This window comes from Myotis myotis, unplaced genomic scaffold (assembly GCF_014108235.1).
Source record: "Myotis myotis isolate mMyoMyo1 unplaced genomic scaffold, mMyoMyo1.p scaffold_m19_p_31, whole genome shotgun sequence".
NCBI classification, from domain to species: domain Eukaryota; kingdom Metazoa; phylum Chordata; class Mammalia; order Chiroptera; family Vespertilionidae; genus Myotis; species Myotis myotis.
In genome coordinates, this window is record NW_023416337.1 from 2034979 (window position 1) to 2056672 (window position 21694).

The 21694-nt window shown below is 55.1% G+C and overlaps 1 protein-coding gene and 1 pseudogene across 2 annotated transcripts; both read right to left on the bottom strand.

Annotated features, from left to right (window-relative positions):
• Nucleotides 1-4571: 4571 nt before the first annotated feature.
• On the bottom strand, nucleotides 4572-6179 carry LOC118652509 (annotated as a pseudogene).
• A 1634-nt stretch (nucleotides 6180-7813) lies between these two features.
• Nucleotides 7814-21235, bottom strand: NFIL3 (nuclear factor, interleukin 3 regulated). Of its 2 annotated transcripts, none has more exons than XM_036302391.1 (2): nucleotides 21000-21235; nucleotides 7814-9637 (listed from the first exon to the last, which is right to left on the bottom strand). In XM_036302391.1, the coding sequence occupies exon 2, from the start codon at nucleotides 9479-9481 to the stop codon at nucleotides 8108-8110; it is 1374 nt and encodes a 457-aa protein (XP_036158284.1). In that variant the 5' UTR covers nucleotides 9482-9637; nucleotides 21000-21235; the 3' UTR covers nucleotides 7814-8107. The 2 variants fall into 2 exon arrangements, with proteins under 2 accessions (XP_036158284.1, XP_036158285.1); XM_036302392.1 differs by lacking the exon at nucleotides 21000-21235 and adding an exon at nucleotides 17192-17402.
• Between the last annotated feature and the right edge of the window lie 459 nt (nucleotides 21236-21694).

Here is a 21694-nt window from a genome sequence, read left to right on the forward strand (position 1 = left end):
AGGACTCACGACTGCCCCTGACGTCCCCTCCCCGACTGCACCCCCAGGGCCCGTCCCACACGCCAGCGCCCTCCAGCCCCAGGCTGCCCTCCAGCCCCAGGCAGACCTCCAGCCCCACGCTGCCCCTCCTCCCTCCAGAAGCCCCTCGTTTCTCCTGGGCTGGTCTCGGGCTCTCCCTACCCCCACACCACCTCCTCTTCTCTCCTCTGGGGACCTGGGTGCGTGTGGGGCCAGGACCAGCGGACAGAGTGGTGAGTCCAGGCCTCAAGGGCGAGTGAAAGTTGGTGGCTCCACGTGCACTTGGGGACCTTTCCGACCTTCTGACAAGTTGGTCTGTCACTCTCAGCCCCTGCCGGGACACAGGGCGGCTCAGGGGGCAGGGAGCTCAGCGACCCGCCCTTCGTCAGGGGAGAGGGGCTCACACTGCCCTCCAAGCTGCCCAGGGACCTGGGAGCACCGCACGGCTCCCCCTGCTCCCACCAGGCTGCCACGTCTGCTGTGTGTCCTTCCACAGTGTCCTTCCCGCCTGGCCTTCCCAAATCTCTCTCTTCCCTGCCCCGGCTCCCCTGCCTGCAGACGTGAGGCCGCCTGGAGCCAGCCTTTCCACTCCTCCAGCTGCGGTCACAGGTCCATTCCTACAGCTGCTCCTATGGCTCCATGTTAAGGCTGGATTCAAGGTCCTTTGCAAGTGGTTCTCCATTTCCTCTTGAAGTTCTTTCTGGCCAATCCGCTAAATAAATTCATTCTCCGGATGCAGAGGGCCTTTCCGGAGTCCCCGAGGGCTGACCCTGCTCTCAGCCCTGCAGCCCAGGCCACTCCCACGGCATCCTCAGCGCCCCCTGCTGGGCAGGCAGTCCGAGCCCCTTCCAGGGCACCCTCCCCATGCGCCCTGCCTCCGGGCAATGTCTGCGGCTGCACCGCTTCAGTGTTCTGGTCTTTTTCTCACGAGCAAACTCAAAAGTCTTCAAAAGGAGACACTGTTTCTCTTCACTGCTTCCACAGCAGGCAGCATAAGGCTGGGCACACACCGGCAATCGCTATACGTGTCGTGGTGGGCAGGCCTCCGGACCCCCAGGTCCACCAGGGGCCCCTGGGCCTCAGTGGCCTGCTGGCCAGGTCCGCCCCCTCCCGCACCCCCTTCACCCCCCACCACCCCTCCGGCTCTGCAAGCCCCCTGCCCTCGGCTTTGCCGTCACCGGCCGGGACTGGCTCCCAGAGGGGCTGCCTCGCTCCCCAGATAGAGTCCCGCAGACCCACAGAGATCCCCTCGCAGATGGGAGTCCAGCAGGACCAGGACAGCGGGAAGCAGAAAGGGAAGAAATGGTTTTGCTCCTATTCAGCAGGGCCCCCCTTCTCTTTCCTCCCTCCCCTCTTCTTGCCAAAAGTACCCCAGCTCCCACCCTGAGAGTACAACTGCCCCCCACCCCTGCCTCTCACTCTCCCAGCAAAGCAGCCTCCCTCCTCTGGGTGCTGAGTCACTGTGCAGGGTTTCCCTGTGAGCCCAGCAGCACAGCGGAGTCATTTTTTCAAAAAGGAAGTTCCCTCTCTCAGGGAAGACCTGGCACGGCTGTTAGAGTAAGGTCTTTAACCACGTCACACTGACACCTCTGCCTGCGTCAGGTGGCTCACTCAGAGGTCTGCTGCTCCCCTCCCTGTAACCTGTGATCCTCCAGGCCGTGTCCCTCCAGACGCCGTGTCCCTCCAGGCCATGTCCCTCCAGACCCAGGTCCCTCCAGGCCGTGTCCCTCCAGGCCGCGTCCCTCCAGGCCTGTGTCCCTCCAGGCCCTTTCCCTCCAGGCCGTGTCCCTCAGGGCCCGTGTCCCTCCAGGCCGTGTCCCTCAGGGCCCGTGTCCCTCCAGGCCGTGTCCTTCAGGGCCCGTGTCCCTCCAGGCTTGTGTCCCTCAGGGCCCGTGTCCCTCCAGGCCGTGTCCCTCAGGGCCCGTGTCCCTCCAGGCCTGTGTCCCTCAGGGCCCGTGTCCCTCCAGGCCGTGTCCCTCCAGACGCCCCTCCAGGCCGTGTCCCTCCAGGCCCTTTCCCTCCAGGCTGTGTCCCTCCAGGCCATGTCCCTCCAGACCCCCCTCCAGGCCGTGTCCCTCCAGGCCCTTTCCCTCCAGGCCATGTCCCTCCAGACCCCCCTCCAGGCCTGTGTCCCTCCAGGCCGTGTCCCTCCAGGCCATGTCCCTCCAGACCCCCCTCCAGGCCGTGTCCCTCCAGGCCTGTGTCCCTCCAGCCTGTGTCCCTCCAGACCCTTTCCCTCCAGGCCATGTCCCTCCAGGCCATGTCCCTCCAGACCCCCCTCCAGGCCGTGTCCCTCCAGGCCTGTGTCCCTCCAGCCCGTGTCCCTCCAGACCCTTTCCCTCCAGGCCGTGTCCCTCCAGGCCATGTCCCTCCAGACCCCCCTCCAGGCTGTGTCCCTCCAGGCCCTTTCCCTCCAGGCCATGTCCCTCCAGACCCCCCTCCAGGCCGTGTCCCTCCAGGCCTGTGTCCCTCCAGGCCATGTCCCTCCAGACCCCCCTCCAGGCCTGTGTCCCTCCAGGCCTGTGTCCCTCCAGGCCATGTCCCTCCAGACCCCCCTCCAGGCCGTGTCCCTCCAGGCCTGTGTCCCTCCAGCCTGTGTCCCTCCAGACCCTTTCCCTCCAGGCCGTGTCCCTCCAGGCCATGTCCCTCCAGACCCCCCTCCAGGCCTGTGTCCCTCCAGGCCGTGTCCCTCCAGGCCGTGTCCCTCCAGGCCCTTTCCCTCCAGGCCATGTACCTCCAGACCCCCCTCCAGGCCTGTGTCCCTCCAGCCCGTGTCCCTCCAGACCCTCCTCCAGGCCTGTGTCCCTCCAGGCCGTGTCCCTCCAGGCCCTTTCCCTCCAGGCCGTGTCTCTCCAGGCCGGGTCCCTCCAGGCTGGGTCCCTCCAGGCCGGGTCCCTCCAGGGCGGGTTCATGCACCTGGGCCTTCACAGAGCTAGTCCCACCCTTCAGAGCCTCGGACTTTCTTCAGCACTTTCCCCAAAGTCACCTTCTCCTTCTGCATGGACAGCATTGACTCACCGGAGGCCAAGCCGGCAGTCATAGCCGCCGGGGTACTCCGCTCACCGTCTGTGCAGTCCTCTCGGTCTGCACAGCGTGGCCAGTGTGCAGACTGCCACCTCCTGAGCGGGAGGCCCTCACGCTGTAACCTGTCACCTCCTAACTCGCCCGCCCTCCCTCCGTGCCAGGACGGCCCTCAGCTCCATCGGCCCTGCTCGGTCCACCTCAGGCCCTGGGCTCGGTCTCAGGGCTCCGTGCGCACGCTGCCCTCGCCACACCTGCTGACGCGGTGGCCTCCCGTGACGACCCCAGTTCACATTCTAGACTGCAGTCCATTCTGAATGTCCTTTCCTCTCCCCATCCTCGCTGTTACCCTGAATATCCCACAATCTCACATTCTTGGCAAGTTTTTCTCCTTTAAATGTTTCTGGGGCTCACTGACAGGGGGCCACTGTGCAAGTCGTTCCAAAAACCAAGTGGGGCCCCACTGATTCTCATTTTTGAGGGAAAGTGTCTGGGTTTAAAAAATGAGTTGAAGGGTGTGACGGAGCCCGGCGGCGAGGGACTGAGTCTCAGGAGAGGTAATGTGTGAACGCCAAGTGAACGGAGACAGGCGTGGCTGTTCCCATTGGGGAGTATTTGTGCCTTGAAGATAACAAATAGAGTTCTTAGGAAGTAGGCAGTAGGAAATAGGTGTTCAGAGAGCAGTTTCACTGAGTCCCAGAGAGAAGGCCTCTCCCACCAGACACGTCCTGCGATGCCCCTTCCCCTGAGACCTGCCCTCGGCCGTCGCAGGGCCCGGGCCAGGGGCACTCTGCAGCTGGCAGCCTTTTCCCGCTCCCGGGCCTGGCTTCTGGCTGCCATGGGAGCTTTGGCGAGTTAACCTCTCAGTCTCAATGTTCTCCTTTATAGAATGGGCACAGCAGCAAAAATAACAAGGAGACACTGTGGCCACAGGAGGGTGTGCTGCCGGGGGGCTGCGTGGGGATGCCTGCTGCACTCCACAGGGGCCAGGGCTGAGCCGCAGGCCTGCCTCTGTGAGCCCACACGCACACCCTCTGCTCCCGCTCGCCTGTGCAGGGCAGTGGAGAGAAACGCACCGTTTCTGCCACAATGTCCCACGGCTGACCCGTGGCCGCCCGCTCGCCTCCATGCCCCGTGGGGGGCCCTGGAGGCAGCAGCTTTGCCGGCCGCGGTGCCCCTGCCGGACAGCACCTTCTGGGAGTGTTTGACTTCTGCTGCTCCGGCCTCTGATGCTCGCCTGAGTGCAGTGACAGGTTCATTCGGCTGTAAACCATCCTACATCGTCTATGAGCTTTGAGAGCAGAGGGGGAGGCACAGCGTTGCTCAGCTCACACCATGACAGAAGGACTGGGAGAGGATTGCTAGTTTATGCCATCCTTTTATTTATTTACTTTTTTAATGTTTGTTTGTCTATTTCAGAGAGGAAGGAGAGGGAGAGATAGAAACATCAATGATGAGAGAGAATCATTCATCAGCTGCCTCCTGCACGCCCACACTACAGATCGAGCCCACAACCTGGGCATGTGCCCTGACCGGGAATAAAACCTTGACCTTCTGGTTCATAGGCCGACGCTCAATCACTGAGCCATGCTGGCTGGACATCCATTTATTTTTAAGGTGTAACGTTTTGAACATCATCCCAACCATCTCTTAGATTCTTGAAATCATAGGAAAACTGACTAAGGCGGGGGCATCAGGGGAGACACTCACTAGGCAGCGCTCCCAGCAGCTGCTCAGAAGGCGCCTTCCCGGCTGCGGCCACACTGCCCGCCACCCTCCTCCTACAGAGCTCGGCCCTGCCGTTCGGCCAGTCCGCCTGTCCTTCCTCCCTCCCAGGACCTCAGAGAAGAAGGGTCATCCCTCTTGGGGGAAATTTATCAAGTTTTCGTAACACGTTCTCTTTCACAGGGTGCCTTGAGCCCCGGCTGCTGCGCCTCTGGGCCGCGGGCAGGACACGGCCTTCGTATCTGGACGCTGTCTGTGTTGCCATAGCCAACGTGCCCCTGGGTGGCGGTGCGCAAGCTGCAGGGAACTGAAGCCCCTCCGTATGCCTAGTTATCTGTTTTTCCCCAACTGTGAACTTAGCCAGCCTTTAAATTTTTTAAATTAAAACATTTCCTTTATCAAGGGAGATAAACTCCGCCCCCCCCCCAAAAAAAAAACCCCAAAACACCAAACATGTAAAAACCCAGGGTGCTAGAAATACAAATCAATTCATTCAAATTCAAGCTCCCCAGACACTGGTCACAAACCCTCGTGAGGTGCCTGTGAGCACAAAGTCAGGGAGAGGGGCCAGGAGCGAGGCCACGGCAACAAGTGGGAAAGGCCCTCCTAGGCCCCTAGTGGTCACCCTCACTCCTTCCCAGTGACAGTGCAGACCTACCCGGCCCTGGCCTTTGACCCCCACCCACCCCTGGCCAGGGCTTTGAAGGCCAGTGGTTCTACCCTCTCCTGCTCCATCCTCACTTGTTCAGGCTTCCAGCCCACTCTCCTCCTCCTCCCCACTCTTCTCCATGATGGTAGCAGGTGGGGTACGGTACCGGCCGCGGGAGGCTGGGGCCAGGGGAGGCAGGGTGAAGGCGGGAGAAGAGCTGTCCAAGCTCCCTGTCTTCATGGGACCTGAACGGTATGAGCAGCGCCTCTCTTGCGTCCACGCGGGTCTGAGGACGAGCACTGCAGGCCGGAGCAGCCCTCCTGGAGGCTGCAGGTGGGAGACAAGGTGGGCTCGCTCGCAGCGCCTGGTGGGCTGACTGGGGGAGATGGCAGCGGCGGCAGCTTCTTCCAATGGGCCAGGCTGCTGCTCAGCACAGGCACGCGGGTGCCGTCCGCCGAGCCGGCCCAGGCACTCACGCTGCTCCATGCCCTGGGAATCTGCGGCGGACGCGGCGATGCTGCTGGCTGTCCTGGCGACAGTGGAGAGCGGGACCTGCGCATCTGTGCGAGCAGAAGGCTGTGCAGTGGGCTCAGCTCCATGGAGGGCTTTGGTGGGGGCCGGGGGGTCTAGGAGGGTCCAGCAGCAGCTTCCGCTCCTCTCGGTCCTGGTCCGAGTCCTGTAGCAGCACCCCATGGCAGGCTGCGTGTGCAGGGACCTACATTTTTTTCATTTAACATAGAAACCTAACTTTACACTGTATCCCCATTATAGCTCATGTTGTTAGTCATTCCATCCATTCCAGACGGTTAAATGCTTTTGGGTTCTGATTCCCATCCAATATCTAAGCCCCCCTGTGCTTAGCAACATTGGCAAGAGATGAATTTGCCTCTGGGCCCCACCCAGTCACTAATAAAATACTGACGAGAGAAGGCCGAGGCCAAGGCCAGGAACTCATTTCTCTAAGAACCAGGAGATTTCAGAGAGAAAAGTGGTCATTGTGGCCAGGAGGACAAAGTGGATGGCACAGGTGTGGCTGGCCCTGCCTTTCCGTCAAAGGACTACTTTGCTAAAACATGAAAGTGCAGGAAGTTTGACATAAAAACCAGGCTTTTACGCGAGTGGAACCGTGCCAACACTGCAGACCCTTCAAACGAAGTGCTACACCTGGCTCTTCGGAAGGGCCCCCTGAGGGACAGGTGGTCGTGAGGGCTGGCCGCCGCGCACTGCTCTGTGACACCTCAAGTCCCTTGACCGACTTCTGGAGGAGAGAGGGTGGTGGGGAAGAGACAGTTCTGAGGGCGGAGCTATGGGCGCCGCTGTGCCTGACCAACAGCACCCACAGCTGCCGGACAACACGCAGCCTGTGCCCGACCAACAGCACCCACAGCTGCCGGACAACACGCAGCCCGTGCCCGACCAACAGCACCCACAGCTGCCGGACAACACGCAGCCCGTGCCTGACCAGCACCCACAGCTGCCGGACAACACGCAGCCCGTGCCTGACCAACAGCACCCACAGCTGCCGGACAACACACAGCCCGTGCCTGACCAACAGCACCCACAGCTGCCGGACAACACGCAGCCTGTGCCCGACCAACAGCACCCACAGCTGCCGGACAACACGCAGCCCGTGCCTGACCAACAGCACCCACAGCTGCCGGACAACAGGCAGCCCGTGCCTGACAGCCCCGACAAATCGCCTGATGGTCGGTCTCTTCATCCCCTTACCCAGGAGGTTTTCTTCTGGGCTTGTGCATTACAAAGAGTTCTGAACTAGGACTAGTACTTATATTCATTGACAAATCATAAAAACACAAGTCATTACATAGACTCAGACCGTGTATGCTGAAATGTGATAACTGATATGTTCTTTGAAATTTTGGAAACTAAATAAAAACAATCTCATTAGGTTACTTCCCTAGATGACTACCCTAGAACTGTTAAGATTTACAATAACATTTAAAAAATGACTTCATCCCTAGTCTTTAATTCACCCTTTTAAAAAACCTCTAATTAATAAAGTGGGTCAGCGACTCAACTATTCACACCCATGTGTCATACTTAAAGAGAGATGACTAAAGACAAGCAGATGCCAAAAATATTGGATTTTTTTCTAGTTAAAAAAATATGAAGAAAACTTAACTTTAAAGAAAAACAGATAATGGGGAGCAAACTGCCAAGCAGTCTCAAATGCAACAAAACTCACGGTTACTTTCCCCCTCTCTTTGATGTTCATTTATAGCCGGGGCCAAATTAGAAGAAAAACAAATTATTTGCTGAACTTACACTTCAGTTTTCCCTTACTCAGGGGGAAAAGCACCCCTAAATAAGTAAAATGCAGAATACTTAATACCTAAATGGTTTTTCTTTACCCCCAAATCAAGTGCAACCGAGCAGAAATTCTGTGTTTGTCACCAATCCTTTATTGAAACTGGTAACTTCCACACTTTCTAATAGAACAAAAAAAATAATGTTCAGTATATACAGTCTTTTCATGGACTATTTGACTATACACAAGGCAGGGTGATAACACAATCTAATCTTCATAATAATTTGTGCAGAAAAAGAGACCTGACAGACAATGTGTGAACAGTACAGTGAAATGACATCACAGGTCCAGTGAAACGCAGCCTGACACAAAACGCACGCATGGCGGCCAGTGGCGCCCCCCGGGAGAGGCTGGTCAGTAGTAATTCACCCCGAGTCGGACGCAGAGATCTGGTGTGCGGCGATAAGTCTCTTCAGCGAGACCACCTCTGCAGACAGGTTTGCGATGCCCTGCTTCAAAAACAAGTTCTCTGGGTCGGGCACTTTGTAGCCATTGTCTTTCATTTCAGCAACTCCAGTCTTGAAACTGTTCTGAGTTTTGCCCGTAAGTTCTTTCTGATGCCAGTGTTCCGACCGGAGAGACCAGTCTTGGATGTTAGTCACCTGCACTGAGAAAGGAGTGAGGGGGGGATGGCCCGCACTTGGGGCACTGAGCTTCTCCAGTCCGAAATGCCTCTTGGCCGTCGTGCCAACGGCCGAGGGAAGTTTGTGAGTGGCCTCAAAGTCAGTGTCGAGCGCCTCTACTTTGATCTGCATGGCTTTGGCTTTAATGCGGAGCTTGTGTGGCAAAGCAGAGGAGTTCGCTTCCGGGACTTTAACCACCGTGGCATGTCCATGCTGCAGCTCGAGGGGCGAGTGCATCGGGCCTTTGGGAACCTGCTGCTCATCTTCTCCGTCCGAGGACTTTCCCACGGCACCATCATCGGTTTCCGACGTTCTCGGGGAGTTGCTGGAGGACCGGCTGGCCGGCAGGAGAGGCGGGGAGTGTGAGTAGGCAGGGAAAGAGCTGCCCACGTAGTTCTGATACGCGGCCGCCCGGTAGGCGCCGGGGTCGTCCCGGGGCTCCCGGGCGTAGCCCTCCAGTTCCACCGGCTCCTGCTTGATGGCCTGCAGCTTGCCGGCAGGACTCGGGCAGCCGCTCCGGCTCTGCGCGCCCTCCCGCGCCGGCTCCAGGGAGCCCTCGGCGCCCTCGGCCCGCGCGCCCGGCGGCGAGTGCCTGATGACCGAGATGCAGCTGCTGGCCGCCGGCTCGTCCGCGAAGGCCCCGCCGGGCGCCGCGGCCGGGTAGTCTTGGAAGTAGACGGCCGCGGAATTCCTGAGCTTCTGGATCTCTTGGGCATACGCTGTGGAGCTAATTAAACCAAACTTCAATTTTAGGGAAAGCAGTTCAGCTTTCAAAGTGGCGTTTTCTTCTCCCAGTGCAATTAGTTTGTTCTCCAGCACCAGGTCATTCAGCCGGCGCTTCTCCCGGGACCTCTTGGCAGCTTCGTTATTCTTCCGCCTTTTCTCCCAATACATGGCGTCTTTCTTTTCATCGGGGATGAACTCCCGCTTCCGCCGGCACGCGGAGGACTTGCCTTTCCCCACACTCCCTTCACCCAGAAGCAGCTCCTCTCCTGTCGACAAGTCTTCGGAGACGTCAGTTAAGGCCGAACTGAGCACCATCACCTTGTCCGCGCTGCAGCCGGGGTCCAGCGAGGCCTGCTCCTTCTTGACGGCCTGCATCTTCCTCAGCTGCATGGGAGGCGCGCCCTCGCGGTGCCGCCGTCCCCGGCGCTCTCAAATGCTGTGCGGCCCGCGCCTCAACATCCATCCATGTCCCTCCTCCTGTCTGCCTGCCCTGCCCGGGACAGTCTCCTGCTCTCCCGCCGAGTGGAGTGGGGTCTTCTAGGTGACCTGCAACACAGGAGAAGAAACAGTTATCCATTTGGTGACTATACCAGCAATTGTGGACAGGAACTGTGCCAAGCATTTAGGGCATACAGGTCGGAACAAGACGCCGTTTTCCTTCAGAGTCTGCATTCTTAAAAAGGAAGTGCCCCAATTCCGAGACTGTAAGGTTGTCAAGGACAAATCCTCAAGGAGACCTGGGGCGGAGCACTCAGTGCGAGGTACCCGGAGTGAGAGAAAACCCCGAGGATGCGGGGATGAGGGGATGCGGGGATGTGGAGGATGTGGGGATGTGGAGGATGCTGGGATGTGGGGATGTGGAGGATGCTGGGATGCGGGGATGTGGAGGATGCTGGGATTCGGGGATGTGGAGGATGCTGGGATGCGGGGATGTGGAGGATGTGGGGATGCGGGGATATGAAGGATGGGGGGATGCAGGAATGTGGGGATGTGGAGGATGGGGGATGCGGGGATGCGGGGATGTGGAGGATGCTGGGATGTGGAGGATGCTGGGATGCGGGGATGTGAAGGATCGGGGATGTGGAGGATGGGGGATGCAGGGATGCGGGGATGTGGAGGATGCTGGGATGTGGGGATGTGGAGGATGTGGGGATGCAGGGATGCGGGGATGTGGAGAATGCGGGGGTGTGGAAGATGGGAGGATGCGGGGGTGTGGAGGATGGGAGGATGTGGGGATGTGGAGGATGCGGGGGTGTGGAGGATGGATGTGGAGGATGGGAGGATGCGGGGGTGTGGAGGATGGGAGGATGCGGGGATGTGGAGGATGGGAGGATGCCGGGATGTGGAGGATGGGAGGATGAGGGTATGTGGAGGATGGGAGGATGCGGGGGTGTGGAGGATGGGAGGATGTGGGGATGTGGAGGATGAGGGAATGGGAGGATGCGGGGATGTGGAGGATGGGAGGATGAGGGGGTGTGGAGGATGGGAGGAAGGTTGTTCCAGGAGCAGGAAAGGTGGGGTGGGGTGGGCGTGTGGGGATGGCACTTCGCAGGAAGGAATTGGCGGCACCTCTGCTTGGTAGTTTTACAGCCCTTGCACATTGTGGTGTTTAGAAAATGTGACATAACATTTATATCACTGAGAAGCAAGCAAGCCTACTTCTTAAGAGTAACTTTTCCAAGTAAACTCCTTTATTATCATAAACAAGTCCTATCATTATATGGAATAAAATTCAAATAGAGCTAAATGCTTATTTCCCCTAAACTAAATAAAATCACACAAACAACCAACTTGTAGTTGTTTTAGTCTGACTCTTACATGGACACACACCTGTCTCTCCCCCGCCTGCCAGGTGCACAGCACACGCAGTGCCAAGCAGCTCCTCCGACGCTCCCGCACTGTGAGCTGGGCAAGTGCCTTTCTCTGGTTCCTTCTAACTGATTTATCAAACGTCCACTTAAGAGTGAAGCACCCCAAGTGCTTTTTCTAGTCCTGAAAATTCTGTCAAAATAGGTTTCATTTATGTAGTAGCTTTGGACTAAAATAAATCGTGACTAATCAGAGGTGTGTTTTTTCTTTTAAGTACAGTAGGATTCTTGAAACTTAAGATTATGTTAGGCCTTGGCCCGACAGCTCAGTGGTTAGAGCATCGTCCTGATATGCCAAGGTTGTGGGTTCGATCCCCTGCCAGGGCACATGTAAGTGGCAACCAATGAATGCATGAATAAGTGGAACAACACATCTGATGTTTCTTTCCCTCACTCTTTCCTGCCCCCTTCCCCTCCCCCCCCTTTTCTCATATCTCAAATCAATAAAAATAAAAATAAATATTTTAAACTGAAAGAATGTAATTATGAAAAGAATTTCTTTTCACTTTACTAATTACTTTCAAACAAAATATAAAAACTCAAAAACAAAACCATCAATTAGCTTCCCCTTGCACTGATGAAATATTTACAACCTGAATCTGACTTGCCATGAGATAATAAACCCATTTAGGCTCCATAGCGGGCTTTTGGTGGTGGTTTCTGGACCTGTGATTCCGGACAGGTTTCTCCACCTCATTTTCCAGAAGGTAACCCTCCTAAAGGAGACGCAGCGCCCGCCGGCTGCCCGCATCCCTCCGGCCACCCTGGTGAGGGGCCTGTTTCTGCTCAGAGCCGCCCCTTCTCTGCTGTGCATAGCTTTCTGATGACTAATGAGATGAAGCTTAATTTCATCAGCTGGAAAAGCCTGCCACCTTCTTGTGTCGTTTCCAGAAGCAATAGAAGGAATGATGCAATAATTTCAGGATCGTAAAAATAAGGTTTAATGCCACATTCTTGTCTATCAAATTGAGCCAACACGAAAACAGTGAACTGCACCTTAGCGCAATTTGGGATTAATACCAAGTTTCTGAAAACCCAACTTTAATGGAAAATGTGGGCAAGGAGCCGCGGCGGCAGTGAGGGCACGTAGAGGGGCCTTTCTGGTTACACTTTAGTGGCACAGCACCATTCCCACTAGGTTCTGTCTTCTGACACAGAAACGGCTTTTCCCCTGCGTGGAATGGTTTCTTTCCTCTAAGGATCCAGGTAAAGTCCCCTAGAGTCCTGGCCGAGGCAGAGAGAAAGCAGCCCTACTCCCGTTTACCGAAAATACCCCGCTTGTCTCAAAATCTCGTAACCCCTTTCTTCCCAGGGTCTGCGTGCTGCCCGTCACTTCACCATCACCACGCGCTGCGGGGCATCCGCACCTGCAGAAACCTGTGACTTCTGAGCGAGTCCCTTCCTCGCGCACTGCACTGCGCGTGCTGAATGTGGGCTCTTCCCACCAGCAGCTGCCTCTGTGACTCCACCGCGAATCACCACAGACTGCCCTGGGGTGCTCTCTCTAACATCATCTTCCAAATAGCCGTGCGGTGAGAGGAGCGGGACCAGCAGCGTGAGGCAGCCGCTGGCCGCGCGTGCCCAGCAGCAGGGCTCACGTGCTCCGTAACTTTCCACCACGGCCCGTACGAGAGCAATGCTGCCACAGGCCAACGACGTGCGCGAGAGCGGAGCTTCCACGGCATCTCATCGATGTTAAACATAACGACGCGGGATAAGACGTTATTGGAGGACCTGCCGCACTGCGAAGCCCAATGAACAGACTTGTATCCTAGCAACAAACTGAACATATTAGCTGTTCAACATTTCATTGACAGCAACTCATTTGCCTTATAAAGGAGAGTTTTGTAACCAATAAACTTTTCTGATGTTTTTTTTTTAATATTTTGTAAATTCTAAAAAGAAAAGTTCTACTTCTTAGCAGAGAGCTTCTCTTATTCATTCATTGATTTATTCAACACATGTCCCTGCTGTGCACTGAGCCAGCCCAGGGCATATGAAGGCCGGGGGGAAAAACCGAACTCCCAGGTATCCAGGACTCCCGGTCTTTGGTGGGAGACAGACAGAGAGGACAGTGGGATTGTGAGGCGTGAGACCAAAGGGGCCGGTGCACTTCCCACACTGCTGCTCGCTGCACTGCTTTTGCCTTGGTATGATGATAAAAACAAAGACCATCATCACGGCTCCACTTACTGACACTAATGTGCAGCAGCCACTGTGGCTGGCCTGTTGTTACTCCATCACCCCACAATAACCATTTCCTGGTGAGAACACGGAGGCGCCGAGAAGTTCAGGGACTTGCCCAGTGTCACACAGCCAGGTAATGGCAGAACACAGCCCCACCTGGCCCGACGCCAATCCCATTCCTCCGGCAGCGCCCTCTCCTAACCTGGCAGGGGCGGTGGGGTGTATATTCTGCAGTGCATCTCATTCACACGCGGCTCCTCTGTGTCACCTCATTCCTCAGTGATACACACCCATGTGCCGACTCACGTGGGGACAGTATGGCAATGCTAGATGCGCCAGAACTCCTTTCAGGCCACAGAGGCACCCCCTGGAACTTTCCTCCAGCTTCCTCAGAGTTGCTTTCCACCGAAGGTATTTAATGAATTGAGAAAACACTCAGTTTTCCTATCTCCGCTAAAATATTAACCTCTTGGAAACTTTATTCATGCTAAAATAAATAGAGGAAAAGAAAATCGCAGCTTTGGCACTGTATCCCTTCTCAGCCTGGGGTGGAGTGGGCGCGAAACCACAGGAGGCGAGTGGCTGTCCAGGAGCACCGGGCAGCCGAAGCCAGAGAAGGGCCGGGGGCCTCGGCACGTCTCTCAGCACGAACTCAGCCTGGGCGGGTGCAGGGGCAGGTTAGTGCCCTGAAGACATCGGTGTGCATGCTCGCCAATGGCTTCATCTCAAACCCAAGGCTGCCCTGGTGATGAATGTGCCAGCCACTCGCCTCGGCCTCCTGTACCCAGACCACCACGGACATCGTGTGCACCGGCCACCGCTCTAGTTTCCTTTGTGGTGAGTAACTGACACTAAATGCCAGCTCTGCGATGTGGGTGTATTCAGCATGACTAGCTTCATTACACCCATTAGGTAATGTGGCTGCTTCTTAAAAACAAATAAAAAGAGAAATTGAAGAGCAGGCGTCATCACACCCGAATGGACATTTTTCCCATGTCCAGTGTGGACGTGCTGCGGCTAGTGGGTGCTTTCCCATAGCACGTGGCACTATTTCCACAGGCAGGAGTTCTCGTTCATAAGCCGGGAGTTTTAAAGTCTATTTAACACAAGTGACCAGAATATTGCTTTTAATTAAGATTAAAATGTGGCTTAGAAAATTCCTCTAAAAGAATGAAACTTTACGACATCAATTCTAGGCCAAGTTCCTCCTGGAGGAGCGCCCTCATCACTGACGTCGTGTGAACGGAGGCCTGTCTCTTCCTGGCCTCCCACCCGCCCGAGAAGTGACCGCGACATTTCACACTCTTTGCGGAGCAAGAAAAGAAGCAGCATTTTGTTTCAAGTATCTGAAATCTTACTAATAGTTTAGACACTAAAAGCTATTATAGGAAAATTTTGTTATTCTCTCTAAAGGAGAAGGCTTATTGCAAATTGTTCCTTTTATATATTTTTATTTTAAAATCTGTCAATAAAAGAGGAAATACTATTTCATATGCCCAATGACACAGAAACATTTTTATAGAACTATCTCATCTTTCCTCTCCTCTCTCGAATGCGCTGTTTATTCCCTGAGAGGTATAGTACAGACATCATTAACAGCAAAAAAGGCCTTTATGTGCAACTGTAAGTCATCTCCCCAGTAAGCAGACAGTTGCTTGTTTTGGAAATAAGTGTCATTTAAGTGAAAGGGAAAAAAAGTTAATCAATTCACGGCTCTTTAAACTATTAATACTAGTAAAAGATTAACCTACATTTTCTTCCTGTGTGTACAATCCATGGCATGACTGTTTCAATAAAATGCTTTACTTCTTCTCATGGATAAAAATGAAAGCCAGTATTAAAAAGCAGAGATTAAGCAGGAAAAAATACACATGTCCAATCAAGGCTGGAGTGGGGGGCAAAAACTCAGGAAACACTGAAGTTGCAAGAAAGGGGATTTCTAATCAGTCAGAAAAATAAAAGGCTTTTAAATTAAAAAGACAAAACTATGTTAAACCTCTCCAAGTGCCAATGAAGCGCCTCCCATTAACAATATAATTCTGTCTGCAGTAACACAGACTTGAACATTGAACCAGAGAGAAATGTGTGTTTACTGAGAGATGAACACACACATCAGCAGGCACTCACACTTCGCTCAAGCCTAGCCCGTCACAGCAACAACTGGCCCAGTTTCCTATTTGGGCGCATCCATAAATCATGTGTCAAAACCACTGATCGAGTTTATGATGAGTGAAAGTTCCTTGCTCCTCATCCTCCACAAAGGACGACTTGAAAATGACATTAAACTTAAATAAATGATAAAACTGCATTTCATTATAGCAGGGAAATAACTGAAGGAATTGAAATAAAACAGCATAATGGCATTTTTTTAAATAAAAGAAGCCAGTGTTTGTAACCTAGCACCTGAGAATGTTGGGAAGGCCGCACAGAGCTGCGCAGAGGCTAACACAGCTGTGGGGCCTTAGAAATCCGGACAAAGCCACCCTCCCCAAGACGGAGGCAACTGAGGGGCGGGGGCGGAACAGCAGTGCACTTGTTAAAAATCTGCAGCCACTTCAAAATGGGGATCTTTTTCTTGACACTTTCAGAAAAATAATTTATCAGTCTAAGCCAGCCGTGGGCAAACTACGGCCCGCGGGCCGGATTCGGCCCGTTTGAAATGAATAAAACTATTGAAAAAAAAGACCGTACCCTTTTATGTAATGATGCTTACTTTGAATTTATATTAGTTCACACAAACACTCCATCCATGCTTTTGTTCCGGCCTCCGGTCCAGTTTAAGGACCCATTGTGGCCTTCGAGTCAAAAAGTTTGCCCACCCCTGGGCTAAGCTCAACTCTTAAGGGACACCACCAATCACAAGGTAATCCAGTTACAGGACAGTTTGCGGGGTAAATACACAGCAAGTCATGAGGGCAAAACTGGTGTGGGCAAAAGGGTGGGTGGGAGGGCGATGGGAGGGAAAGTTCTGGCATGTTTGTGATTGTATTGAAGAAGCATTCCAGTTCTCCTCAGTTTGACTGTTTGCTTCTTTTAAATTTCATTTTCTTTTTTTAAATGTTTTTATTAATTTCAGAGAGAGGAAGAGAGAGTGTGAGAGAGAGAGAGGAAGAGAGAGAGAGAGAGAAACATCAATGATGAGAGAATCACCTACTGGCTGACTCCTGCATGCCCCGTCCTGGGGATCGAACCCACAACCTGGGCATGTGCCTGATGGGAACAAACCAGTGAGCTCCTGGTTCATAGGTCATACTCAACCACTGAGCCACACGGGCCAGGCGAATTTCACTTTCTTTCTCAGTTTGCAGATGACTACAAATGTCATTTGCTTTACTATGTGCCTTAGGAGCAGGGCAGGTTTTTTATAAATGTTTATTTTGAGTGTTTATTGGGAGGCTGCTTAGTTGCAGTTTAAGGTCTCTGGAAAGTTAGTTAATAAAAGACACCATGTTCTGATAACTAAAAAGGCTTATATATGTTCTGATTCCAATGAAACTGCACAAATCATTACGAAAGGCTTCTAGCAAATCCTTACTAAACTTTCTTATCATAAAACAAGCTCATGCGCTCTGATTCAGGCCATATGAGAACAGCATTTTCTTTTTATGCTACAGGAAAGTTATTTGCAGGGAAATCTTAGCGATAATAGGGAGTGGTGGTGATATAAATTCATTTTGAAACTGAAAATCTCTCATGTAATGTCTGTGATCAAAGGTCAACATCTTTCGACATTCTCGTATGAGTCCGATTTGGATAAAAATCAACTCAAGTATAATTTAGAAAAATAACAGGATATCAAACAATGTGTTAACCCTACGAAACACAGGTCTACCTTACAAAAACAAGAGAAGAATATTAAAGGAAACTTCAATTACATTGTTTCTGTCACATGTTGAACTGAATCCCAAGTGTGCTCTCATTCCTCAATACAAATTAAAAATAAACAACTTTTAACAGCACCGATGCCATCTGGATGACAATGGAAATAGTGAAGTATGTGTGATTTTAGTCGGGCAAAAATAAAGGCCAGGCAACATGACCGCACCTTTTCCACTGCGTGCGCAATCAGTCACGTCTGGGAACTGGCTCCCGGACCGGGCAAGGTCAGCTCGAAATATCCACTCAGCTGGTGAGTCAGGCGCATTGCTCAACCGGGGAGGGCTCTAACAAAGGGTTTGAACTTGCAGGTTGTTGCATCACAGTCATGTTATAATTGCACTTTGCAAAGATAAGCCTTTAACACAGAAAAGGAAATTGCTTCAAAAATTACAATGAGCTTGTACTCACACTCGGGGAAGAGCTGGGGGGGGGGGGGGGGGTGCTGCCAGCAGGCCTCTCCACACCCTTTGCGGGCTGCTAATTCATCTGTGTGCCTCCACTTCCTGATCTAGGAAGCGGGTTGGTCAGAGAACACTCAGCAAGGTGCGGGCACATGCAGGCTGGTGCTGAGGGGCTGTGGGCTTCTGACCTCGGTTCTGAGGAGTGGGCGGTGCCAAGGCATCCATGAGGAGGGTGAGTCCAGGCCTTGCTAGCCCCTCTGGTTCTCAGTGAGAACCTGCCTGTGTCAGGGATTTAGGCTTCAACCTTTTGGTCTCCTCCCTCCCTCCCAGACCCAGGCCACAGAATTTTAGATGCAGAGACTCTCAGGCCAAGGCAACTGCCAGGGAGGTCAGGAGACTGGAGAGCGGAGCCGTGGCACTTTTAACACCATTGCTGCCGCCAGGCACACCCTCGGATCCTGCGGCAGTTCCCCAAACACCAGCCCCGTGACTGGGGGTCTGAAGTCCTGCCATCCTGCCAAGAATCCCCTTCAAGTGCAGTCACCACTGGACGTGAGGGCAGGGTTTTGAGAAAAAGGTTAATCATGATTAGAACAAAAATTGTTCCTAGAGGATCTCTAACTACATAGGCGCAGCACAAGCTTCAGTCCTTGCTGTGATCGCAGAGACTCGGCAGGGAAGAAGGAAAAATAACCTGGTTCCTGGTCAATAACAGCACAGGAAGCACCTACTGAGCTCGCTCCCTCAGTTCACCCCCAGCCATGGAAGGAAGGGCCGGCGAGCTCCAGCCCGGCCTCGGGACCTCGCTCTTGCCAGGGCCTGTGCGCTTCACACTTGACCGGCGGCCTGGGAGTCAGCAGAGCCGCGAGTCGCCGACCTCCCCGCCAGCCCCGGAGCCCGTCCCCGACGTGTCCGCCCCGACGTGTCGGCGGGATGAGAGCTCCTCTGACGTAGGAGGCGCGTGGGGCTTTGGCTTTGTTTCACCGTGACTGGATTTAGGAAATTCCGTCCTCTCCTCCAGCCTCTGGCCGCATGAACGAATGGGCTAAAACATACATCGACCCAACTAGCCACTCCAGCGGGGACCCTCCAACCACCATCGGGGCTGGGGAGCCCTCACCCCCATCTCTGTGGCGTGTTGGCACCTGGAGGTTTTCTTAGGTCTTTTTCACATTCCGCGAACCCAGAGCGCTCGACTCGGAAACACAACGAAGCCTCCGGGAACAAAGGTGTCTGCGGAGGTCCGTGCGGCAGGCAAGCGGCAGGCCCTCCCGGAGCGGCCCCCTCCGCGCGGCCTCGCCCGGGTCCCTCCACCCCCCGCCGGCCCTCCCTCGGCCAGGGCCCCTCGCGCACCCGCACTCCCGGCCGGCGGTGCCCCCGCGCCCGCTGCGCCGCGCCCACCCGGGCCCGCCCCCCCAGGGGGCGGCGCAGCGGGGCCTCGCAGCGCCCGGACCCCGCGCCAGAACAAAGGAATGCGGGGACCCCGCGAGCGGGAGCGCGGACCGCCGAGCAGAAGCGCCGCCCAGGGCGCTCGGGGTACCACCCCCACGCGGCCAGACCCCACGGGCCCGCAGGAGGGAGGGTCGCGCTCGAAGGTCGCCAGCGGAAGGTGACGCTATGCGGCCCCCTGCAGGCCAGCCCCAGCCGCAAAGTAGGTCGGGGTCTGACCCCGGGCCGAGCAATATTAGCTTCTAGTATTTGGGGTGATATAATTTGTTCCAGTGGTGAAGCTTTATAATACACCCCCAAAAACCACCCCACGACGCGGCACTTTTAATTATTTAAATGTTAAGAAAATCTGACATATACACACCATCATACACATATATTACACATTAAGAGTTCAGGAAGAAACATAAAATCTGGGTACATTATAGTATGTTCATCTCTCCTCACATAAACAAAAGTAGGTTATCCAGGCAAAAACACAACCTACTAATTTATATGTGTTTCCCATGTACCTGATCTGATCTGGAGAACAAATACGATGTGAAATAAGCACTTGGGGACCATTCGCTGCTGCTATTTACAAAGTCCAGCCGAGGCTGACACTGGCCCTGCCTGCCTTCGCAGGAACGGCACTTCCCTGAGCTGTCCTCTAAAAAGATAGAGTCAGAACCCAGCAAATCGCCGGGCTCTGGGAAATGTCTTCCTAAAAATACAGTCTTATCAAAGCTCTCCGAAGGCGTGGAGTTAAAACTACAGCAAATGGCCTTGAGCACGGATTTGCACACAGCCCTGGAGAAACACCAGAAATAGCACTGGGAGGCCGCAATTGTTAAAATCTGATAGGACTAAATTTAGAAGAATGCACATTTCATGTAGGGGAAAGACATACATAGGGCAGCATAAGCAAACTCAGCGCTTACCCAGTTGTCTGTTTTCCTGTGTAATCTATCCCTTAAAAAAAAAAAATGTTACAGTGGCATTTAAAGTCTGAGATTGTCCTACTTTCTTTGTAACAAGATTATAAAATCATGTAATTAGCTCCCTCTTCCTATGCTCACTGCCAGCAAATTCAGCCGTTACATAATGCAACATTTCCAGGAAACTGATGTGATCTGTCACGTCGTGTCTGAAAAAGCAACAATAAGGTGAGGAAAGGGCTGATCGTAAGGAATGCATTAAAATTAGGCGGGGGGGGGGGGGGGGTAAACGTCACAAGGGCTCATTCCAGATTTACAAATAATAGCTCAGATACTACCAGGAGCGAACCCTGTCAAATCTGAGATCAGAATTCAACCCGAGGAAGTCTTCCTTTCATGTTTTGTAGGAATGTTTTAAAATGAACCTTTTTATTGGGGACGTACTATAGATGTGAATAACGACCTAATACTCAACGCTGCGCTAACATTCCCAGATCGTCGCACACGTACGCGCACAGTCCCAGATGAGCCGTAATCCTCGCCAATCTCTCGCCGTGGGCAGATTATGCAATGTGTGCAAGGACAAACCACAACCTCCCGAAGCGCGCGCGGGTGCCACACGCTGACGACAAACGCGGAGGAAAACGTCTGTGCTCACACCGCCCGGACAAAAACAAACGCGGCGCAGGCATTCTCCGAGTGCCGTCACTGTTCACGCCACCGACCCTTTCTCAACAAGAAAATCCAGACTATTTCCCATTACTCAGCCGCCCCCCCAACCCCCGCCCCCCCTCCCCGCCGCCAGCACCGCAGAAAGCAGGAGAAAGGAGAGAGCGTTGCCCTTCCCGCCCGAGATGGCTCAGCCTCGGCTACTTCTCCGCTTCGCTCTACCAAAACATCAGTTTTCCCGAAATCAGGAGACATTATGCAACAGCGGCGGGGAGGGGATGGGGGTGGGGAGCTCGAATCAGCCCGGTCTACGTGCCGGCGCGAGGGCGCTGCAATCAAAGCAGCCACCTTAAGGTGGCGAGTCCCCTCTCCCGACGAGGCAGCAAAAGTTTATGTAACGAATGCCCCGCGCACACTTGCCGCCGCCGGCCAGCCCCGCGCACAGCCCGGTCCCCGCCCGGCTGCCGGCGCCCGCGCGCCCCGGGAGCGGGCGGGGAGCCCGGAGCCGGGCCGGGTCGGCAGTGGGCGGAGCGCTTACCGTGTTCCTGCTCTCGGGCCGGCGAGCAGGGCGGCGGGGAGAAGGAACGGGGGCCGGGAGCGGGCCCGGCGGCGCTTGGGCTCGGGCTGGGGCCGGGCTCCGGGCGGAGGCGAGGGCGCGGCTCGGGAGGCGGGTGGCGCGCGGGTCCGCGGGCGCCGTGGCCGCGCCGGGAGATGTGTGTTAGTAGGTCAGTTCCGAGCGCCGCGCTACGTCGCCGCCCGCCAGCCCCGCCGTGACGGGCGACCGGGCCCCAATCGCCGCGCCCGCACCCGCCCCCCGCCCGCCGCCAATGGCCGCGGCCGGCGGGGGCGGGCTCTGGCGGCCACGCCCCCTCCCACTCCCCCTCCGGGCGGCGCCACCGGCACCCCGCGCCCCTCCTCCTCCACGGCCTTCGCCGCCGCCCCAGTGCTGGGAGGACCCCGCTCCCGGGTTGCGCAACCGCCAGTTCTGCCGCCGGGAACGGGCGAGCCCCGGAAGGGGCCCGAGACCCCAACCCTCCGCGTCCCCCCAGCCCCGCCGCTTCCTTTCCTGTCCCGGCCGCCGCGGCCCCTCGATGGCCCCTGCGACCCCGGCTCCCAGCAGAAGCCCTTTCTGTCTCCCCGAGCGCGCCGCCGGCCAGGCTACCTGTTGCCGGCCAAGCACCAGGCCGCGGGCTGCGGCGCCCCGGCCGTGGCCGAGAGCTCCGTGCGCCCTTC

Excerpts from the sequence above, each read along its gene's own strand:
- NFIL3 (XM_036302391.1), bottom strand. The coding sequence starts at position 9,481 with ATGCAGCTGAGGAAGATGCAGGCCGTCAAGAAGGAGCAGGCCTCGCTG.